Raw genomic sequence first — 20,590 nt, 5'->3', positions numbered from 1 at the left:
GTGGGACCAAAATAAATTCTTCACCATAGATCTTAGGACCCTTGCAGATTCATATGGAGAGATTATTTTTTTTTTCTCTTTGCAGATATGAAATTTGTAAGCCCACTGAAGATGGTGATGAATGTGTTACACTTTCAGTTTACTTCAGAGAAAAGAAAGCAAGACAATCCAGTTCTACCCCAGGACTGTCCTGTATGGCCAGCCACTACTCATAGCTGTGCCCAAACATAAGCTTACCCTAGATTACTTGTACAGTGTTATACTGGAGAGGATTAGGTGAGTATAGGTTCCATCTATACCATAGCAGTGAATTCATTTTAAATGTAATATTCATTTTTCTAGTTAATCTGTAGCAGCATTGTCTCTGGAGAGTTACTGTAGTGAATAATCTATCTGAGTAATAATAATAATAATAACAACAACGAGAGAAAAGCCTGGAGAAAAGAAGGCTAAGAGGTGATATGATAGCCCTGTTTAAATATTTGAAAGGATGTCATGTTGAGGAGGGAGCAAGCTTGTTTTCTGCTGCTCCAGAGAACAGGACCCGGAACAATGGATGCAAGCTACAGGAAAAGAGATTCCACCTGAACATTAGGAGGAACTTCCTGACAGTAAGGGCTGTTCGACAGTGGAATGCACTCCCTCGGAGGGTGATAGAGTCTCCTTCCTTGGAGGTCTTTAAACAGAGGCTAGATGGCCATCTGTCAGGGATGCTTTGATTTGGATTTCCTGCATGGCAGGGGGTTGGACTGGATGGCCCTAGTGGTCTCTTCCAACTCTACGATTCTATGATTCTATGATAGATAATAATCTATCTCCTGCCTACTAAATGCTTGACATCCACTATAAATTAATCTGTATATGGGATCTAGATTTCATGTTCATAAAAACTGCATAAGCCTTGAAAACTGTAGGGTTTTCTGATAAATATGTTAAAAGAAAAATCTAAGAATATCATGTTGCTAACAGCAGCCAGTCAGATGAACTCAGAAGCAGCACATCAAAATGATGGTCTTTACTTCTGTTGTGTACACAGATTACCTGTTAGATAGATTTAGCTTTCATGATTGGTTGTCACTAATAGATCTGTCCTCCATAAATTTGTCTTAGCCCTTAAAAAAACCTATCCAAATTAACTATCCAAGTTAAACCACACTATACAGGTGTATTGATGTCATGGAACTGTCTTGGGTTACTTTGCTGCTTTTGCTTGTCTGGGGCTACCATAGTGTTTGCCTAAACATTAATTATACTATGACACTGTGTGACAATAGTAATGCCATTATTAGTAAACCAGATCATAGAGAAGACTGCAGTCAAGATTCCAAATATTTTGTCTCCGTTTATTTGCCTGTGGTTTTTACATAATTTTCTGATTTTCTTGAAGATCTGGCATTTAAGTTTCTGATGTATATGTGTATGTTAGTTATTGTGAATGAGGCAATATTTCTCTAACATTAACTGACATACCAGTAGGTCCACTGTTTTTACCACCATTTAGGATGGATAATGCATGAACATTAAATTACAACGTGTGTTAGTGTTGAACGACAAACAATTTTTTTCAGCCGCTATGTAAAATTTCCTTCAAATGAAGACTATCCTGATGTCTGTCCAGATAATGAGACTTGCAATGGCTCCAGCAGTGTGCCTGAAGGTATAGTCTCCTAAAATTATTATTTAGAGTAAAATTTGAGTTTAATACGGGTTGGGTGTGGGTTGATAGATGACCAGGTAAATTTTGGCTGACTGCTGAGGTGTGGTGCCACATCAAATTTTGTTCAAGCCTTGTCAGTCTTTAGATTATGGTCTTGATAGTGTAAAATCTAACTTAATGTGGTCAACAGGGACTTTTTGAAAGAGAAAGGGTTGTCTCAAATATTCTGTTATTTGGAATATTCTTCAAATAATGCAGTGGTTACCAAACTTTTTCACCCTGCACTCCCCCTCCCCCCCACTTTTCATCTACATGCACATGTTGGGCCCCGTCCCTGCTCCAAGTTTGTTGTTTTTGGTGTTTGCCTTCAGATCGTTCCCAGCTTATGGCAACTCTAAGGCAAACCTTATCACGGTTTTCTTGCAAGATTCATTCATAGGAGGTTTGTCATTGCCTTCCCCTGAGGCTGAGAGTATATGACCTATCCAGGGTCACCTAGTGAGTTTCCATGGCCTAGCAGGAAATTGATCCCTGGTCTCCAGAGTCATAGTCCAACATTGAAATCACTATGTCACACTGGCTCTCCTGCTTGATGTAGCATATGAGTAAAAATGGTTTGCTTTTTTAGTGTGCTTTCTATAAATAATGCTGAAGTAATGGTAACCACAGCTATCCATATGTAATGCTTTCTATCTGGGTAGGAGCGGCCCAGGGAACTTTCTCCGCCGCCGCCGCGGCGTTTCTCCAGGGGGGCGGGGCCGGTGGGAGCGGCCCCTACAAAAGCCGGCCCGCTGGCTCCCCCCCCCTGAAGAGGACGCTGCCGTCACCCTTTCCATCTGGGCAGGAGCGGCCCAGGGGACTCTGCCTGCCGCCTATACCACCAGGGCTGAGAGCCAAGGACTGTTGTCTGGTCCCGCTGTTGGGGACTCGTTAGAGGGAGGGAGATAGAGAGGGGCTTAGTTATTTTATCTTTCTTACTAGGGATTGGTTGGGGACATGCCCTATCTTTTTTGTCGCTGCTGTACACTATTTAATGTAATTTTAGATTGTTTTATTATTTGATTGCTGTATTGTAGTATATGCTTTTTATGCTGATTGAAATTTGTATTGTATTGTGTTTTACTTTGCTGTAAACCGCCGTGATCATAGGAACGGCGGTATATAAATAAAATTTCATTTCATTTCATTTCATACAGTCTTTCAGATAGCCTGGACCTATGATGTGCTTCTTTTCATTAAATTAATCCCTTACTCAGCCTACCCAACAACGCATGATGTCCCAAACCACAGGTGGTAGTGCATCTGTCTTGATGGCGCTCTTGCAGGCATGTGACAGTGACACCCGGTAACCCGCATGGAGGAGAGCTGATCTGAAAACGAAAGAAAAAGAAATCTTGCATGGAAGTTGCCAGCTTCCCAAGTCAAAAGGAACACTAACAGAAGCTGCTACAAAGGCTTTCTTGCCTAAAAATGATCTATGTGTGCACTAGACTCAAGCTAATATTACATGGTGTGGGACCCCATTTTGGCTTAATCAAGGCCATTTCAGCATGCCACTCTAAATGTCTGTTGTTTGTTGGTGACAACAAACCCGAACCTGTCAGTTTAGTCTTCCCAAATACTCTGTGAAATGCTCTTTGTTCCATATCCTACAAGCTGAATCAAAAATCCCCCCGTCCAATCACACACATCAGTTCCCAGACTAAGAGCAATTGTGTACTTAAACCAGGAAAAATTACATTAAAAATAACTCATCCTGCCAGAGGATGTATTTTTGGACAACCTGAAAGACCAGGCATTGGGGCCTGTGCATCCTGCACTATGGAACAAACCACACAGCATATTCATATAGCGCTCCCGATTTGCTGGACTGCAACTTGGATGAACTGCAGTCAGCGGTTGGCAATGGAGAAGAATGTGGGCAGTTTGCAGTTCAAAAACATCTAGCGGACAGCACATTTTTCACCCTGATCTAACAGCTGAGCTGTTATGCCTGAGCTATAACGAACCAGAGGATCACAAGGCATTCTGTTGGTAAAGACTGAATCCAAAAGCAGAACTTTTAAGAAATAGAAAAGTGTTGGATATGCTTATCGGACATCCAGAGCAGATACTCCTTCTATGCTGCACATATTGCGTCTGCAGAGTCTCGTCCAGCAGATTTGTTCAGGGTGGTTAAAGAGTTCACCCAACTGCCTCCCACCCTGAACCCTCCATTACAACCAACAAAAGCTTGCTGTGACACTTTTAATCATTTTTTTTGCAGATAAAATCTCGCAGATAAGGGCTGATCTCGATGCCAGCATTATAACAAAAACAATGAGAAGTATCCAGAGACTCCGTGGACTATGTTAAACTGGATCATTTCGAGTTTGTAGATACCGAAGAAGTGGACAAGCTCCTTGGAAGCATAAGGAAGACGACGTGCCCCCTCGATCCTTGCCCATCTTGGCTGACCGCCCAGGGTGGGGATGCTGTGATTATTAAAATCTATAATCAATGCAACCTTCAGGGAGGATAAATTTCCATCAAAATTAAAATTAGTGGTGGTTAAACCACTCTTTAAAAAACCCTTCCTGGACCCCCTGGTGAGAAACAATTACAGACCAGTCTCCTTATTACCATTCTTGGGCAAAGTGATCGAGAGAGGGTAGTTGCCTTCCAACTCCAAGCAGTCTTGGAAGAAACCGATTATCTGGACCCATTTCAAACCGGCTTCAGGGCGGGATACGGAGTTGAGACATGATCGCCTTACTCGATGATCTCCATCTGGGCATCAATAGGGGAAGTGTGACCTTGTTGGTGCTCTTGGACATCTCAGTGGCTTTCGATACCATAGACCATGGTATCCTTCTGGAATGCCTGAGGGAGTTGGGGATTGGGGGCACTGCGCTCCAGTGGCTCCATTCCTACCTCTTGGGCAGTTTCCAGATGGGGAGGCTGGGGGACAGCTGCTCTTCTAAGGAGAGAGCTGACATCTGGCGCCCCTCAAGGCGCAATTCTGTCCCCCATGCTGTTTAACATTTACATGAAACCACTGGGAGATATTATCCGGAGACATGGGGCGCGGTGTTATCAGTACGCTGATGACACCCAAATATGTTTCTCTATGTCTCCGATTGCTACAGTGACTAAGAACGGCATCTCTCTTCTGAATGCCTGCCTTGAGCCGGTGATGGGCTGGGTGAAGGTAAACAAACTCAGGTTGAATCCAGAGAAAACGGAGGTACTTGCCATAGGATCCTTAGGTCTGGGGAAGGAAATCTGCCAACCAGTCCTGGACGGGGTCACACTTCACCTGAAGGACGAAGTTTGCAGTTTGCGTGCAAGTGGATGCGACAGCCAGAAGTGCGTGGTATCAACTTCGGTTGATACGCTAACTGTGTCCCTACCTTGACCAAAAGGATCTTGAAACTGTGGTACATGCTCTGGTAATCTCTCGTCTTGATTTCTGTAATGCGCTCTACATGGGGCTACCCTTGTATCAAATTTGGAAGCTGCAACTAGTGCAGAACATGGCAGCCAGAATGGTCACCGGATCCTCAAAGTTTGACCATATAACACCAATTTTGAAAGATCTTCACTGGCTCCCAATTTGCTTCCGGGTGCAATACAAGGTGTTGATTATTACCTTTAAAGCTCTATATGGCCTGGACCCAAGTTACTTACAGGAACGCATCTCCCTATATAATCTGCTCCGCACTCTTAGAACAATGGAGAATAATTTGCTAGAGCTAACAACAACTAAATTTACTTCACCTTCCCATAGAGTGTTCAGTATAGCTGCCCCAGGACTGTGGAATGGTCTCCCGGAAGAGATCTGTCTTACCACCTCCCTGGAAACCTTCAGGAAGGCAGTTAAGACAGAGCTCTTCTGGCGAGCATACCCACCTGATCTCCTGTGAAATACAGATCTACAGTGGTACCCCGGGATACGAAATACCCACGTTACGAAATTTCCGGGATACGAAAAAATCCCATAGGAAATAACTGTTCCGGGTTACGAAGGTTATTTCGGGTTACGAAGAAAATTTTGGTGCTTTTCGGCGCTTTTTCGCACGAAATCGCGGCTTTTCCCCATTAGCGCCTATGGCATTTCAGCTTGCGAATGCTTTTCGGGTTACGAAAGCGGCGGCGGAACGAATTAATTTCGTAACCCGAGGCACCACTGTACTTCCCTGTACAGGATGAGAGCATTCTGCCCCACCATTGCTTGTGAAATTGCTTTTTATTGTTATGTTAATTGCTATTTTTGCATTTTATGAACTTGTTTGTATTAATGTATTTTAACTGTATTATATTTGATATTATGCTGTAATCCCGCCTCGATCCACCCAGGAGAGGTGGGAAAATATAAATAAATTTTATTATTATTATTTTATTATTATACAAGGCTTTAGGTTTAGATCTCAAAAGGCTTTCAAAGCTTGGGCCTGTCAGTCAGTAAGGTGAGCCCCTGCCCAACACAACAAACGATAAAGGTGATTGCCTGCCCATTTCTCTTGGGATACCACTTTTAGGACAGCAACCTCTTGCCCTGCACCTCCAAATCTTACCTGAACTGCAGCAATGAGGGACTGCTGCAGTGGACGGTTTTGCTGAGATTATCAAGGGTGTAATATAGAGGGACATCATTGAGTTCCTACCACACAAGAAGGAAACAGACAAGTCAAATATAAGATTAGCTCTGCTGTCACAACAAATGAGGCAGCAGCTGCTTCTCTTAGAGAGAACCTTAGTGGACAAAGACAATGGTTTTAAACTTTCTGCCTCCAGAAAAGCAGCAAGAAGCCTTAATTTATTCACCTCAGAACCTCTGGAGGTTGTAGAAGACTATGAAGCACAGTAGTCTAGAAGATTCTACTCAAAGTAGTGGGCTGTGGCTGGTCCACAAGTTTAAAGGACAAAAAGAAACAGCTGTAGCCAATGAGTACAAATATAGTGTTGGTCCCTGGCACTTGGTGGAGGGCACTACTTATTTCCTACATCATTTAGCTTAAGAAGAACTGGTCTAGGGTGAACACTCAGATCATACAGGGCCAAGATCCACCTTGCTAGCTTCCCCCCTACTAAATTGAGAGACAGCATGACATGAATACTGCCCTGGTGCTATTGATTGCAAGACAGAACCTAGCAGCAATAAACAAGTCTGGCTTCGGTTAACTCCTGACTTCTAAGAATTCCAATGCCCCTGGAACATAGTCTGAAAACCAGCAGCCTGGACTGAAAAGGGCTGAGCACCAAAATACTTGTCACTGCTCCTAACACACACTTTGGCATTTTCATTTTGAACAAATAGCTACAATGTAATGCAGGCACACACATTCATCCATTCATTCATTCAGTGCTTCTTAATGGCAATTGTGCCATTTGCTCTATTCACTGGCTTAGTTGTATAATCCCCTGACAGTACACTGCTTTATAACTCAGTGAGAAATTGTTCCTGCTGGAAATATTAAAGGGGACTAGATCCTATCTAGCAACAGCCATCCTCATCTAGGCAGCCACAGGCACCATCCTCACCTCCAGCACCATGCTCAGGATGCCCTGAATCCGCTGGCTTGTCTGGAAGCGTCCTGGGTTGCTCCCAACTGCTGAGAGAACTTGCTGGACAAAGCCTACGTCATGGAGAGGCTCTGCCCACAAAGGGCCAGCCAGCTGCAGGAAGAAGAGAAGCACAGGTTATTTGGGGCTCTCTTGGCCAGAAGCATCCTATGATGGGGTCTAGAAACTAGCGAAGCTCACCTGGTGGCGCTGATGACAGTGCTCACAGGATGGGCCCACAGGAGGCCCACAGGCAGCCTTGTAGTTGACACTGTTTAGCAAGAAAGAGTAAAGTTTAAGACCATCCTCAGGCTCGAAAGGACTCGTTTCTAGTTTAGTCTCCTCTTACATTTTCACTGATGCATGGTAACTGCCTTACAGGAAATCTTACAGAAACTAAACATTTCTAGGCATCCAGAAGACTAAAGAATGACTGCCACCATGTCTCTCCTCATACACTGGTACCCCGGGATACGAACGCGCCGGAACGAATTAATTTCGTAACCCGGGGGACGAGTGTATATAAGTAACTGAAAACTGGGTCCATTATATCTGATATCAGACACAGGTCCAGAGCACCTGCTTTGGCTTAGCTTGGACTTTTTTTGCCTTAGGGTCTCTTCCTGTTTGGTAGTTTGCAATCCCTGTGAGGAGAGCCCTTACAGCCTGTGTCTGTAACAGAGAGAAGAACTAACTGCTCTGTATGCCGATAGGCAGCATTCAGAATAATTAGGTGAATTGATTATGACTACAACTCATGGTAAACACAGCCACCCTTTCCTCCCAGAAACACCCTGCCCCCTCTTTTCTGTTAACAGCTCTTATGAGGCTTAGATACATGACTAGAAGTAAATCCCTGTACTTTGCAAAATAAAGGAAAAGCAAGGGAAAATGTCTGTCACCAGTCTCATTTGTAAAAGGATGCCTTGCTGAAAGAGATTTCTTGCTCTAAGTGGCACAGGAATACCTAGCAATGCAATTGTTCCTGCATCTAACCACTGAACTGGCTAAGACAACACAATGGAAGGAGCGGCTACTAAAAGACATTAAAAACATTCAGTAATCTTACTTGTTTCCATTGTTAGCCATCTTGCCAAGTCTCTGTATGTGAAAGGAACCACAGCCCACACAATTGTAGACCAAAGCCTGCTTGCTGTCAAGAGGAAAAAAGTTACTACATAGCAAAGGCAAATAAAGAATGGCTCTGATATGAGCTTTCAGAAGCACTTGTTGTAGTGGATAAGCCCCAATGTTACCTCAGAGAAATGGGAGCACTAGAGAGCATCATGCAGGAGAACTGCACATTTTCCCCAGCAGACAAAGCATACTGGGAACTGTAAGGCAATTCAGTGAAGTCTGAGGCAGGCTCACCTGGCAGATGCTTTGACCTTAGACTGCCCAGTGAAGACTCGGACAAAAACACGGATGTAAAAATCAACACTGACAGACAGGAGCGGGACAATGTAACGCTGGTAGCAGTTGGCACGTAGATCAAGGCTGTGCAAGATAATCCGCAAGGCCTGTAGAAAGAAAGAAGTTGCAGCTGTCTTTGGACAGTGACATTATGTAGTTACACATCATGCCATTCATGGACTCTTTGAGCCTTGGTTTCTTATTTTGTTTTATTTCATTTGTATGCCAACTTTCTCCCAGAGTGGGAGCAAAAGAAAGTCAATTAAAAACTTCAACAATTTTTTTAAACAATCAAAAACCCACACATTAAACAGTATAAAATCATTTAAGGACATACCGAAGTTTTTAAAAATAAATACTGTAAAACATACAACCCACTAAGAAGCTTCCCTGCTTACACATTAAAAGCCTGCTTAAAGAGACAGGTATCCGCCCACTGGCAAAAGGAAAGCAGGGAGGGGTCCAGCCTAGTCAATCATGGAATGTAATTCCAGAGAGCAGGAACAGCCACTGAAATGTCACATACTGTGGCATGTCCATACTAGGTTTCCTCATTTTGGAAATGGTTTTCTACTGAGTTCATTACTGTGTGGGTGCACCTCAGTAAAGCACAGAACAGTCAGTCCAGCAGAAAAGGCTATGGTCCCACATTCTCTTTATTTATGACAAAGATACATGTCAAGCACTACTGGCTATTACCACTGCCTCTTGCAAAACAACCAATTTGGAACTATTTCCTTTTGAGCAGGGCAAGAGACAACAACAGCAGAACACAGGCTGTACACAAGAATTCCTGAAAACTCAAATCTACTCACCATTTCATGACAGAACCTTGCCTTGATTGACATGGCCCCATATTTGCTATAGCAGGTCTCCCCAGAGTTCCCAGCCATTACAGCCATGTCAGTACATGTAACACACAAGAGACCTGCAACAAAGTGAAGATAATTCACAGAAAATACAGATAAATCACAGAAAGTATCAAACCATACAACAGCTGAGTCAAGAGACACATTATTAAGACCACCACCACTACCCACTGGGTGGAGGAGGGAATTATGTCATATGACATTAGGCTGTTCTATTATATCCTTATGAGAAAAGCTTAAGGTTCAGCAAGCCTATCCCTGCAAAGAAAATGACATCCATTTTTTGCTTCATGAGTATAAGACAGTGACAAACACAGGATTCAAATGTCAAAAAGGTTGTGGGAGATATATCATTTGTCAAAGTCAGCTGTGGACAGAGTTCTACCTTCCCCAATTATATCTGAACATTTGTCACACTTTAAAACAGGGATGGACATAGTGCAGCTCCCTAGATGTTTTTGAATTACTATTTCAATCAGCTCTAACCAGTGGTGAAGAACAAAGTGAGTTGCAGTCCAAGAAAGATGGGCAGTATCAGACATATTTTATCTTTCCCTGCTTGTAAGGATCACTACTGCAATCTCTCTTCTCCATCATGAATAAAGCCAGGGCTAGAGCTATCCCCAATTTCAATTTCTCAGATTAGACAGACAGACAGACAGACAGACAGACAGACAGAGATAAATAACGATCAACTGATCAACCATTTACTAAGATTAAAATTCTGTTTTGAAATTCATAGCAATCTGGTTCTTTAGGCTGGCCAAGGAAGGAAGGAAAAGATGCAAAGTAGATTTTCCAACCTGGAATTTTTTAAGTATAGGATAGAGGTGCTGTATTTTAAAAAAAACCACTGGGAAAATCAATCAAAAGACCACATTTTTCATCCTCAGTAACTGCCATCTTACCTCCCTCGCTAACAGCCTGCACTGCAGCATCTAGAAAAGTGGAAGGGCTGCCATATGGGTCCAGATCAATGATGTCAAAGAGCTCTTTGTCTACCTTACTCTGGTACATCAGCATCCTGTGCACATGGGAAAGGAGAGATACACAGGTGCAATCAGAAGCAGCAAATCCCATGAACAGAAAATAGAGAAACAGCATCCTTAGTGACATAGTAAACCTATACATTCTGGCACTTAGGACTCAACTGTTCTCCATACTAAAGTATTCTTGCTACATAAAAAATTAAATGCCAGGATGAAAGGCCAGAAACATGACATGCTAGTTTTCTAAATGCAATAATTGATTGTGTGTGTAAGAATATACCCCACTGGCAATCCTAAGTGCTACCATCTTAAGAACATGGCCAGTAAAGCATTCTAAGGTTCTGGGCCACCATCACCGATGCAAACCATCACCTAAGATCCATTTGCATCCTGATTAGCCACTGACATGTAAATGAGCCCCAGTCCCAGTTCTACTGTCTTCTAGGACATTTACAAAGATAAATGGATCCAGCTGTCAAGTGAGGAATGGTTCTAACATCCAAACCCTAAATGAAAGATCTGTGCTTACCGAGCATCTGACAAGCTTGGAGTCACCAGGTGACCCACATCATTAAGCTGAACATTCTGGGTTATGAGCTCTACTGCCTTGGAAGAGAAGTCATTAGTCACCACACTGTGAAGGCCAGGTACCTCCTTGGCAAACCTAATGGAGCGTAGGCCAGAAGCAGCCAAGGCCTCCAGAACTCTCAGTCCACCCTACAAAGAGAAAGAAAAAAGTTTTAACAAGAGACATAGATGGAAGTCCTGAAAGAATGGAGTTAGAAACAAACAACTGCTGGGTTAAACCTGTCTGGAGCATTTGCCCTAGGTCCCATAAGACGAAGGCCCAGCATGATGGCATTTGCAGGAGTGTCAAGAAACAATGGCATTGACTTTAGTTGTTACGGAACAAATCTTTTCCTTAAAGTCTTAGGACCAATTTATATCCTGAAATCAACACAAGTTAACTTTTCTAGCACATCTTGATGCACTGCCTTGTGAATGCTTCAAATCTGCTGCTCTTCCCCAAGTCTCAGGCTCCTTATTTAACAAGGTCAGCTGAAGCTCTAGGATTTGCTAGTGGCAAATATGGTCGGGGTAGAAATGGGAGCAAACCTTGTACACCGCCTTGGGCTTCTTGAAGGAAAGATGGCACATGCATAGAAAATACATGGAATAAATGAATGCATTGGTGACATAAGAAAAATTGAAAATAAAGGATAGACAAAGACAAACAAAGGATCAACACATTTAAAATAATAATGATAAATGATATTGATAAAATAAAGGGCTATCCAATTCAGTGTTATTAAGAGCCCTCCCAAAACTTCAAACAAAACAGAGGAATACAGCACCTGGCAAACTTCTCCCACTGCTGCAGCTTTATGATCCCCCTCCTCTGGCTGAACATCAGAAGGTGGTTGTTTCAAGTCATCATCCTTCTCTCTCTCTGAGAGATCCACAACAACTTTAGAGCCATCTTTCTCCCCAGGGACAACAACTGGAGGGAAAAATTTTAAAGTTTAATTCCTTTTTCACATTTGTAAATTAATGATTTAGTTGGATTTTTTAAAATTATTGTAAGCTTCCTAGGATCCCATTTTGGGAGAAAGGCAGGATGTAAGTGCAATTAATTAATTAATTAAATGATATGAACCCACCCCTGGAATCTTGCCTGAACCCAATCACCAATTCATGGATGCAACTGTAATACAGTACTGTATACTATTCAACGTTAAACTAAACAGGACTGACAAAAATTAATTGCTTTTTATTTGTTTGCATAGGATCACCTTCAGGTCTTTCAATTATGATTCTTAGCCTCTTAACTGCAAAGACACAAACTAACACTGTCTTAATTTAGCTGATACTGATTGACTACATACATTCTCAAATACATCTAGCAGGCATTTCCCAGAACAGGAAGAAAATTTTGTTAGATAACTGGAGAACTATGTGCCATCAAAAAAAAAAAAAACCCTGAAGTTCAATTTTCTATTAACTTCACATGCCTATTCATTACATAAATTGCACAAGCAGACTGCAGCTGCTTGTTGATCTTTGCAGCAGAGAGCAGACAGAATCCTGGCTAGAGAAAAAGCCAGTGTTAGTTAAAAGGATATTTACAGAGTCTTAACTACTGCTTCAAAGTCAGGCCTGGCTAGTTCGTATCATTCAGCTAGCTACCAATAGTATACAAGCTGATGTACAACACAGAGCTGTTCCTAGGCCAGAATTCAATCATTCAAACTGTATAAAAGGAAGGAAGGATGAACAGAGTATCACCAGCACTCCTTTCTGCAACTACTGCTATGAATAGGAGAAAGTCTAGCTCCTGGGAAGAAATGGGAAATACTGTACTCCTAATTCAGCCCCTGGCCATGCCAGTTCTTACGAAGAAAAGATAGTACACAGTGAATAGTGTGGGAATCATTGGGAAATCATCACATTATTTGTACTGTGTAACAGAGAAAAAGGCAACTTTATAAGAGCATTAGCAGTGCTTGGGCCTCTTATATATGATTGCGGGTTTTTTTTTCCTTCTGCTGGACCTTAGTTGAAATAAAGAGGAAAACATTGATACTCACTCCTAATCCCTTTTGATGAAAGCTGTAGGCGAGCAAATTCTGTAATGACTGCACACCTGTTAGCAAGAGAGGAAAGAGTTTCAGGGAGTATCATAACTCAAGTCAGTGCAGTCCTGTTGCTTCACAGCCAGGATATTTTTTTTAAAAAACCACTAAACAATGTGGTGACTTCAAAAGAGGCTGTTTTCCAGATTGTAGACATCCTGAGAAATCCTGATTTCTGTAAAGCATCACTAGCTAGGCACTCAAACATACACGTCACTTTAGAAAAACTTTACTTTAAGGTTTCCTGTTTCCTGTTGAAATTGTCCAGGTGTTTGTGGATTTTAATGGCTTCCATGTGCATCCTAACATGGTAATGGTTGGCATGGTCCAGAATTTCAGTGTTTTCAAACAGTATTTTATGCCCAGGATGGTTTGTGGCATGTTCTGCTACTGCTGATTTTTCTGGCTGGCCCAGTCTGCAGTGTCTCTCGTGTTCCTTGATTCTTGTTTGCATACTGCATTTGGTGATCCCTATGTAGACTTGTCCGCAGCTGCATGGTATGCGGTAAACTCCTGTGGCTGTAAGAGGGTCTCTCTGGTCCTTGACTGAGTGAAGCAGGAGTTTACCGAATATCACGCAGTATACTAAAGTAAACAAGGTTTGGCTACCAGTCCTGAAAAATAGCAAGATGAAGACTCAATAAATGCAAATGAGAAATCTCCCTGGGTCAGGGGCTTCCCAGCAGACAATGAGCACTAATCAAGCAGACACTAATCCTCCTTTGCATACCCTCCCACCCTGAGGCCTGCCATTAGCAACAGAACAATACACATGCAAATCACTCCTGCCTTCCCAGGTCACACAGTATATATATACCCAACTTCTTTCCAAGCAAGCATTCTCTGGAGATGCCAGCCACAGATGCTGGCGAAACATCAAGAAGAAACTCTTCTAGAACATGGCTACATAGCCCAAAAAACCCACAAAAAACTATTATAAACACTAATAACTGACACTGTTTGATTGGGTAAGTTACCACTGATTAACTCATTTATTAAAGTTTTAGTGTGGGGTCAGACCATGGGACTTACAGGGAATGGCATGCAAGTTAAAGCTCCGTCAAAAGGGCTCCTTTTCTCCTTTTAAAGTTGTCAGCCCACCAACCAGGATTTTTCTTCCATGGACTACAAAGCCTATAACATGATTGCTGCTTGCGAACAGTGGAAGTCCAACATGTCTGGGAACTGTCAGATAGGAAAAAGCTGTCCCAAAACATGGGAATTCATCTTTGAAACTGTCCAATTCAGTTTGTCGCTCATCTGCAGCTGTCTTTTCTTTCCACAAACATGCCCCGCAACACTTTATTCAAGTTTTAAAGGCTTGCTTGTTAAAGGAGTGATTTATCACAGTCAAAAGATCCTGATCCACTACAAGTACAATAATAAGTGAATAGCAGTAGGAAAATCAAGAGTGAAAAATCCTTAATATGAAATTTCTGAAAGCCTCTGAGCATATGCAGAACATTTTTTGTGCACAACTGAATCTCTGCTGCCTCCCCACTCCTGATCAAGCAACATGGCCTATAAACATCAGGACGAAGCCCATGTTTTGCCTGCAGGAGCCAGGAATCCCATATTCAGTTTGTGTCATGTCTACATCAAAAGATAACCTATGTAATAATCCTATTATTCTCTGCACCATTTCATCTTATTATTTGTTTGTTTAAATGTCTTAACCTTGTACTGTGAGGCTAATGAAATAAGCAATATTTGCATTCATTCATTTTGAATGAGTGAATCCTGGCTCTAAAAAGTAGACTGGGTGAAAGTGTGTAAAGGAAACAATATACATTGGGCCCTTGGTATCAATTTGGGTTTTGGTTCCAAGATCCCTTGTGGATGCTCAAGTCCTGTTATATACAATGACATAGTAAAATGTTGTCCCTTTTTTAAAATGGCAAAATCATGGTTTGCCTTTGGAATATATATATATATTCAAGTTGTGGATGATTGACAATGTAATGCAGAATCCATGGATATGGAGGGCCAACTGTATGTTAGAGAGTTAAGAATTTCTTTGCCAGATCATCTGGGGAAAGTGGTCTTATTAGAAGTGGATGGAGCAATCCTATTCTATTTATCTGGGTACAAGTGTCACTTTAATTGAGGTTATTCAAAAAATATTGTTTGAAATGCCAACTGTATCAAACTCCTCAAAGTGTGTGACCAGACCCACTGAAGGTGGTAAGTGAAAAATCGGCCTCTTTCCTCCAAATCTAACATTTCTTCTCCGGAGCCAGCAGACCTTCTTTTACTTAAAGTGACAGATGGAGAGGCACCCATCCTAATGGCCTCTAAAACATGATTTACTATTTTTAACTTCAGCATTAATTGTGGAGTGTAGAAAGGTAGGCAAAATTACTAGACAAATCTAGTAGACAAATCTTCTAAATAAATTAAGCTAGCACATTAACTAACTAGTTAATTCCAAGCTGTAAAAAGAACATCATAATTCCCATGGACCAACTATGGGTTTACAAAACAGATAAGGTTGAAGTTATGCCACCATTAATCACTTCTACGATTCTGTTTATGCCATCATTTAATTGTTCAGGAGACCAATTCAGTATTTTCGTTGTTTAATTCTAAAAGAACTTACTGTCTTAGGTCCCTTGTAAACGGCACTTATCCAAATTCATGAAGTCAAAACAGTAAACTGAACATACAATAAGCCATTTAGATGAAAACTCATTTACTAAATCAGTCTGTTTCCCCATATTTATCAGCTTATACTAATATATGTTTACCTTTAGTTCTAAACTGTTATACAGTGGTACCTCGGGATACGAAATACCCAGGTTACGAAATTTCCGGGATACGAAAAAATCCCATTGGAAATAATTGTTCCGGGTTACGAATGTTTTTCGGGTTACGAAAAAATTTTTTTGTGCTTTTCGGCGCTTTTTCGCACGAAACGCGGCTTTTCCCCATTAGCGCCTATGGCAATTCGGCTTACGAAGGCTTTTCGGGTTACGAAAGCGGCCGCGGAACGAATTAATTTCGTAACCCGAGGGAGCAGTGTACCAGGACTGAGCAACTATGGCCCTTCTGATGTTTTGGCCTGCAACTGCCATCAACATGACAGCATATCCAATAGTGAGAGTTTATACAACCTGCATAATATCTGAAGAAACATCCCTAGCTCACTCCTATGTTGCACTAATAAAACGTACTGTGTCAAGGTTAACTCATCAATTGAAAAATACTTGTAAATCATCCTTTAAGGTTCACCACACACAAAAATATCCTTCAGTAAGGATCTTCTCATCCATCAAACCCCTGAAGCCACATTCCATATAACAGGATGTTTTGGACAGCAAATAAGGCCAGTCCCTTCCACTGCCAACAGGAATTAAAGGAGAGAAGGAACAAAAGAACAAAAGCTCATGCCCCGTCTTATTTTCATCAATGCTTTCATCAACAAGGTGGTGCCAGTTTATATTCATTGACAAAAGGCTCTTGAGATCAGTAAAAACCAGGATGTACATACTTATATCCCTGGAATACAAACCCATTCCCCCAATGATCCTTTTAGCAATGAAGGGGGGCACCCAAGACACAAGACTTTTGAGATTGTGGTGAAGAGGTTTCCTTTCAAAAACAAAAGTGTCAAACCCTTTGCAACTGAGGGACATTACTATGAACAAGGAGTTAAACACCAAACAGATACGTACCGTATTTTGTACACATATTCTTGAGGACCAAAGATCCCACCCCAAAACCTTTCTGGACATCAGCTTCCAGCACAGGAAGTATCTCAGCAAGGAACTATGCAAACTTTCTTTCAGAGAGAAGTTAATAGCTATAAAATATTCACAGGTACTCTCTTGTTCACTATAATGCACTACATTGCATTCAACAACTCTAGTCTACAAATTCCAACCCCTTCTTTAATTAAAAAAAGCCCAAAACAAGGATCATCATTCATGGACAGATTCCAATAGTTCATCTACAAATGTTTCCACTCATTGTTACTTACGTAAGGTCTCTGTTGAACTCCTGGACAGGGTTGTAGAAGACTTCATTGGCACTTGGAAAAATTATTCTCGCCTTCCCTTCTGTGATCAGAGTTTTGCCATTTTTTATTTGCTCACAGCCATCACTGGTGCCTGCTTTAGGTGACTGAGCCACACTTGGTTTCAGATTAGAATCATCTGTTTCCATATCTTGTGTCTGTTCACCTTCCATGTCTTTGACAAAAGAATAACTTCTGACTTGAACAGTAGTTGCTGGCAAGAGATTACAACTGTTCTGAAGCTGCAGTGTTACCACACTTCTATATGGAGCCAAAGTGCATCCCAGATACCAAATCCTCAAGGAAGATGTGCTAGTCATTAGCTTAGATTTCTCCTCAACTATATTCTGAAAATATAAGAAAAGCTATTTCTATTGCAAGCATCCTACAAATCTAGGCATTTATCCACCAGCACTCCTGTTCTGTGTATAAATGGCATCTTGCAAGGCCAAGGTATCATGTAAGATTGTGTATGGATGAAAAGGAAGAAAGAATGAATGAGTCACAATCCCTCGCCAATTTTATCTGTGAAGAGCAATTGTGCCTTTTTAAAGGATATTTTACAAACAGTCACATTTTCAATCTTTGCCTTTTCTGATATAGCTAAATCACTACAGCCAGTGTGATGCAATAGCTTGGGTGTTGGACTAGGACTCTGGAGACCAGGGTTCAAATCCCCATTCAGCCATGGAAACTCACTGGGTGACCTTGGGCAAGTCAGCTCTCTCAGCTGAGAAGGCAATGGCAACCCCCCTCTGAACAAATCTTGCCAGGAAAACTCCATGTTTTCATCTTAGGGTCACCATAACTTGGAAAAGACTTGAAGGCACCCAACAGCAAAACTGCTTCAAAACTATTCAGCGTAAAACATTTCTTAACTAGTACAATGGTCCATTGGTAATGCTGAGGTTTGACTCAGCCCCCCACAGTGGATACCAAAATCTGTAGACGTTCAATTCCCATTACAGTGGGTCCTTGATATCCACTGGAGTTTGGTTCCATAAAATCCGTAGATGCTCAAGACCCATTTACTATGGCATAGTAAAGTGGTGCGCCTTATATAAAACAGCAAAATCATGGTTTGTTTGATTTTTTTGTATTTATATCTTTTTGGAATATTTTTAAGCCGTGAGTGGATGAATAATTGAATAAAAGAATCGATGAATATGGACACCCAACTATAGATACAAATAGCTTAGAAAAATGGTGCCCCTTATATAAAATGGCAAAATCAAATTTTTTTTTTGGGGGGGGGGGACTGTGTGAAATATTTTCAAGCTGTGGATGGTTGAATCCATGAATGCAGAACCCATGGATATGGAAGACCAACTATACAGAAAAAAATACTAGTACTTGGCATTAAAGTGTTAATACTTCATATTTACCAAGAGAACATAAAAGGGAGACCCCACAACTTTCTAAGGCGTATTCTCTACAGCTGCTGCCACAATGCAGAAATAAAGCACCTTGATATCACTTTAACTACCCTAACGCAGTGCTATAGAACTCTAGGATTGGTAGTTTTGTGAGATATTTAGCCTTCCCTCTCAGAGAGCTCTAGTGCACTCACCAAACCACAAATCCCAGAATTCATAGCACTGAGCCATGGAAGTTAACATGGTGTCAAACTGCTGCAGTGTGGCAGCATCCTTCGTTAAAGAACTCTTCTCAAGAAACCCTTGATTTTGTCTGAACAAAAGAAAAATATTATCTTTAAGAGACAGTGAGTAAGGCTTGACCTAGAGGATCTTGATGACCTTTCCTCAAAGCCATTTAACATGCTTGATACTTAACTGAAAATCTCTGATGCTGGTGGCCTGCAGGCTATCATTATGCTCCTTCCTCTGCAGCCTTATGCCTCTGACCCAGCGCTTCCTGTATTGTTGGTGGGGAGGGGGGGTGAGGGAGAAGAAACACAAGCATCAGGTTCAGTTTATCCACAATCCTCCCCTTACCCTACGGAGTCAGAAACATAGCTAAGATGGCACAACAACTAGGAAAGCACAGAATGTAGATAGATATATACACACACACACATATACAATGGGCCCTTGTTATCCTCTGGGGTTTGGTTCCAGGACCCACTGAGGATACCCAAATCCGTGGATGCTCAAGTCCCCTTAAATCCTATGGTTAGGACAATGATGTCCTTTATATAAAATAGGAAAGTGAAGGCTTGCTACTTGGACTTTATATATTTTTGGAATATTTTCAAGCTGTGGATGTTTGAATCCATGGATAAAAAATCTGTGGATATGGAGGGCTGGCTGTATACACAAATGTACTACACACACATACATATAATAGGGTTGCCATAATTGTCCACTATTACCAGGGACAAAATGTGGAACAAATTCGAGACCAAGCTGTAGGCCAACTGCAGGACAAAACTCAGCCCAAAATGTAGGAAATTTAAGGTCCTCCATTTTCTTAAATGTCCTACATTTTGGGCTGAGTTTTGTCCTGCAGTTGGCCACAGCTTTGGTCTCGAATTTGTCCTACATTTGTCCCTGGTATAGTGGACAATTGTGACTGACCACACACCAATATAAACACATACTACAAACACCACACACACACACACACGATATATTACATACACACGTGATTCTAACCCCCTGGCCAAAGAATCCACTGCATTTCAGGATTCAGGGAGAGGAAATAAAAGGACCTAACTAAGGCCATTCCCTCCTCCTCCGCCGGACCCCCGCCAAGCCCCTTCTCCGGTTCCCCACTACCAAGAAGAGGACCCACAAGGCATTACACAGCCGCACCGACCATTCCCACTCTCCACATTTCCTGCACAGGCCACGCCATATTGAACGGGGCTGGGAAATGGTCAGCTGATACGCCTCCAACCAATCCAGCGGAAGCAGAGGACGGCGCGCCCAGAGGGCCAAAAAGGAGAAGCGGCCGCTCAGAATTTCCCAACGCAGCCGGAAAACCTGCGTCCGCAGGCCAGGAGCAGCCCGGCTCTGGGCGCCCCTCTCTCTGCCACGGCTCAGTGCTGTGGAATTCTGGGAACTGGCGCTTGTCGTGGCACCAGAGCAGAGCTGTGCTTCTTACAAACGCAACGCCTATCGTTTTATCCCATTAAGCGGCTGAAACACATTGTGATGCTTTCTTAGTAACAGTTGAAGATTAAAACTCGAGTCGGTTGAAGGTGTCTGACAGAGGGCTTCACTGGAAACAGTGCTAGTGCTTGGTTTTGGGGGAGACGGGGGGGGGGCATTCGCAGTACGCCCCAGACTGTGCCCTTTATTAAGAGATGTTGGGCTTCAGCTCCCAGAAGCCTCAGCCGTGTCGGCCAGGAGCCTGACATTCTGGGAGCTGAAGGCCAAAAACCCCTTAAAGAGCACAGTTTGGGGACCACTGATCTATGCCCAGTTTCAGTCTAGTGGTGCTGATTCCCAGGTAAGCGTTCTACTGCTGGGTTTTTTGTGGGTTCTTCAGGCTATGAGGGCATGTTC

The 20,590-nt window shown here is 42.2% G+C and overlaps 1 protein-coding gene across 14 annotated transcripts in view; it reads right to left on the bottom strand.

Moving 5' to 3' along the window:
- TRMT1 (tRNA methyltransferase 1) overlaps window positions 1-19,988 on the bottom strand; it is a 24,442-nt gene extending 4,454 nt beyond the window's left edge. For 4 of the 14 annotated variants that reach the window (XR_006101831.1, XM_042448516.1, XM_042448520.1 and 1 more), the window contains exons 1-14: window positions 19,875-19,980; window positions 18,915-18,995; window positions 17,085-17,467; window positions 13,061-13,116; window positions 11,828-11,973; window positions 11,002-11,189; window positions 10,392-10,507; window positions 9,430-9,542; window positions 8,573-8,721; window positions 8,271-8,354; window positions 7,403-7,472; window positions 7,181-7,315; window positions 6,214-6,299; window positions 2,919-3,027 (exon numbers count right to left, since the gene is read on the bottom strand). Coding sequence is in view for 12 of the 14 variants with exons in the window: in XM_042448516.1 (XP_042304450.1) it covers window positions 2,919-3,027; window positions 6,214-6,299; window positions 7,181-7,315; window positions 7,403-7,472; window positions 8,271-8,354; window positions 8,573-8,721; window positions 9,430-9,542; window positions 10,392-10,507; window positions 11,002-11,189; window positions 11,828-11,973; window positions 13,061-13,116; window positions 17,085-17,440 (1,608 nt within the window). In the remaining 2 variants the exon portion in view is untranslated. Of the gene's footprint in view, window positions 64-2,849; window positions 3,028-6,213; window positions 6,300-7,180; window positions 7,316-7,402; window positions 7,473-8,270; window positions 8,355-8,572; window positions 8,722-9,429; window positions 9,543-10,391; window positions 10,508-11,001; window positions 11,190-11,827; window positions 11,974-13,060; window positions 13,117-17,084; window positions 17,468-18,914; window positions 18,996-19,858 lie in introns of all 14 variants that reach the window. The other 10 variants (XR_006101832.1, XM_042448517.1, XM_042448523.1 and 7 more) reach the window with 10 other exon arrangements.
- Between the last annotated feature and the right edge of the window lie 602 nt (window positions 19,989-20,590).

The sequence above is a fragment of the Sceloporus undulatus genome, chromosome 2 (assembly GCF_019175285.1).
Source record: "Sceloporus undulatus isolate JIND9_A2432 ecotype Alabama chromosome 2, SceUnd_v1.1, whole genome shotgun sequence".
In the NCBI taxonomy this organism is placed as follows: domain Eukaryota; kingdom Metazoa; phylum Chordata; class Lepidosauria; order Squamata; family Phrynosomatidae; genus Sceloporus; species Sceloporus undulatus.
This window is presented reverse-complemented; position numbering and strand designations above follow the sequence as displayed.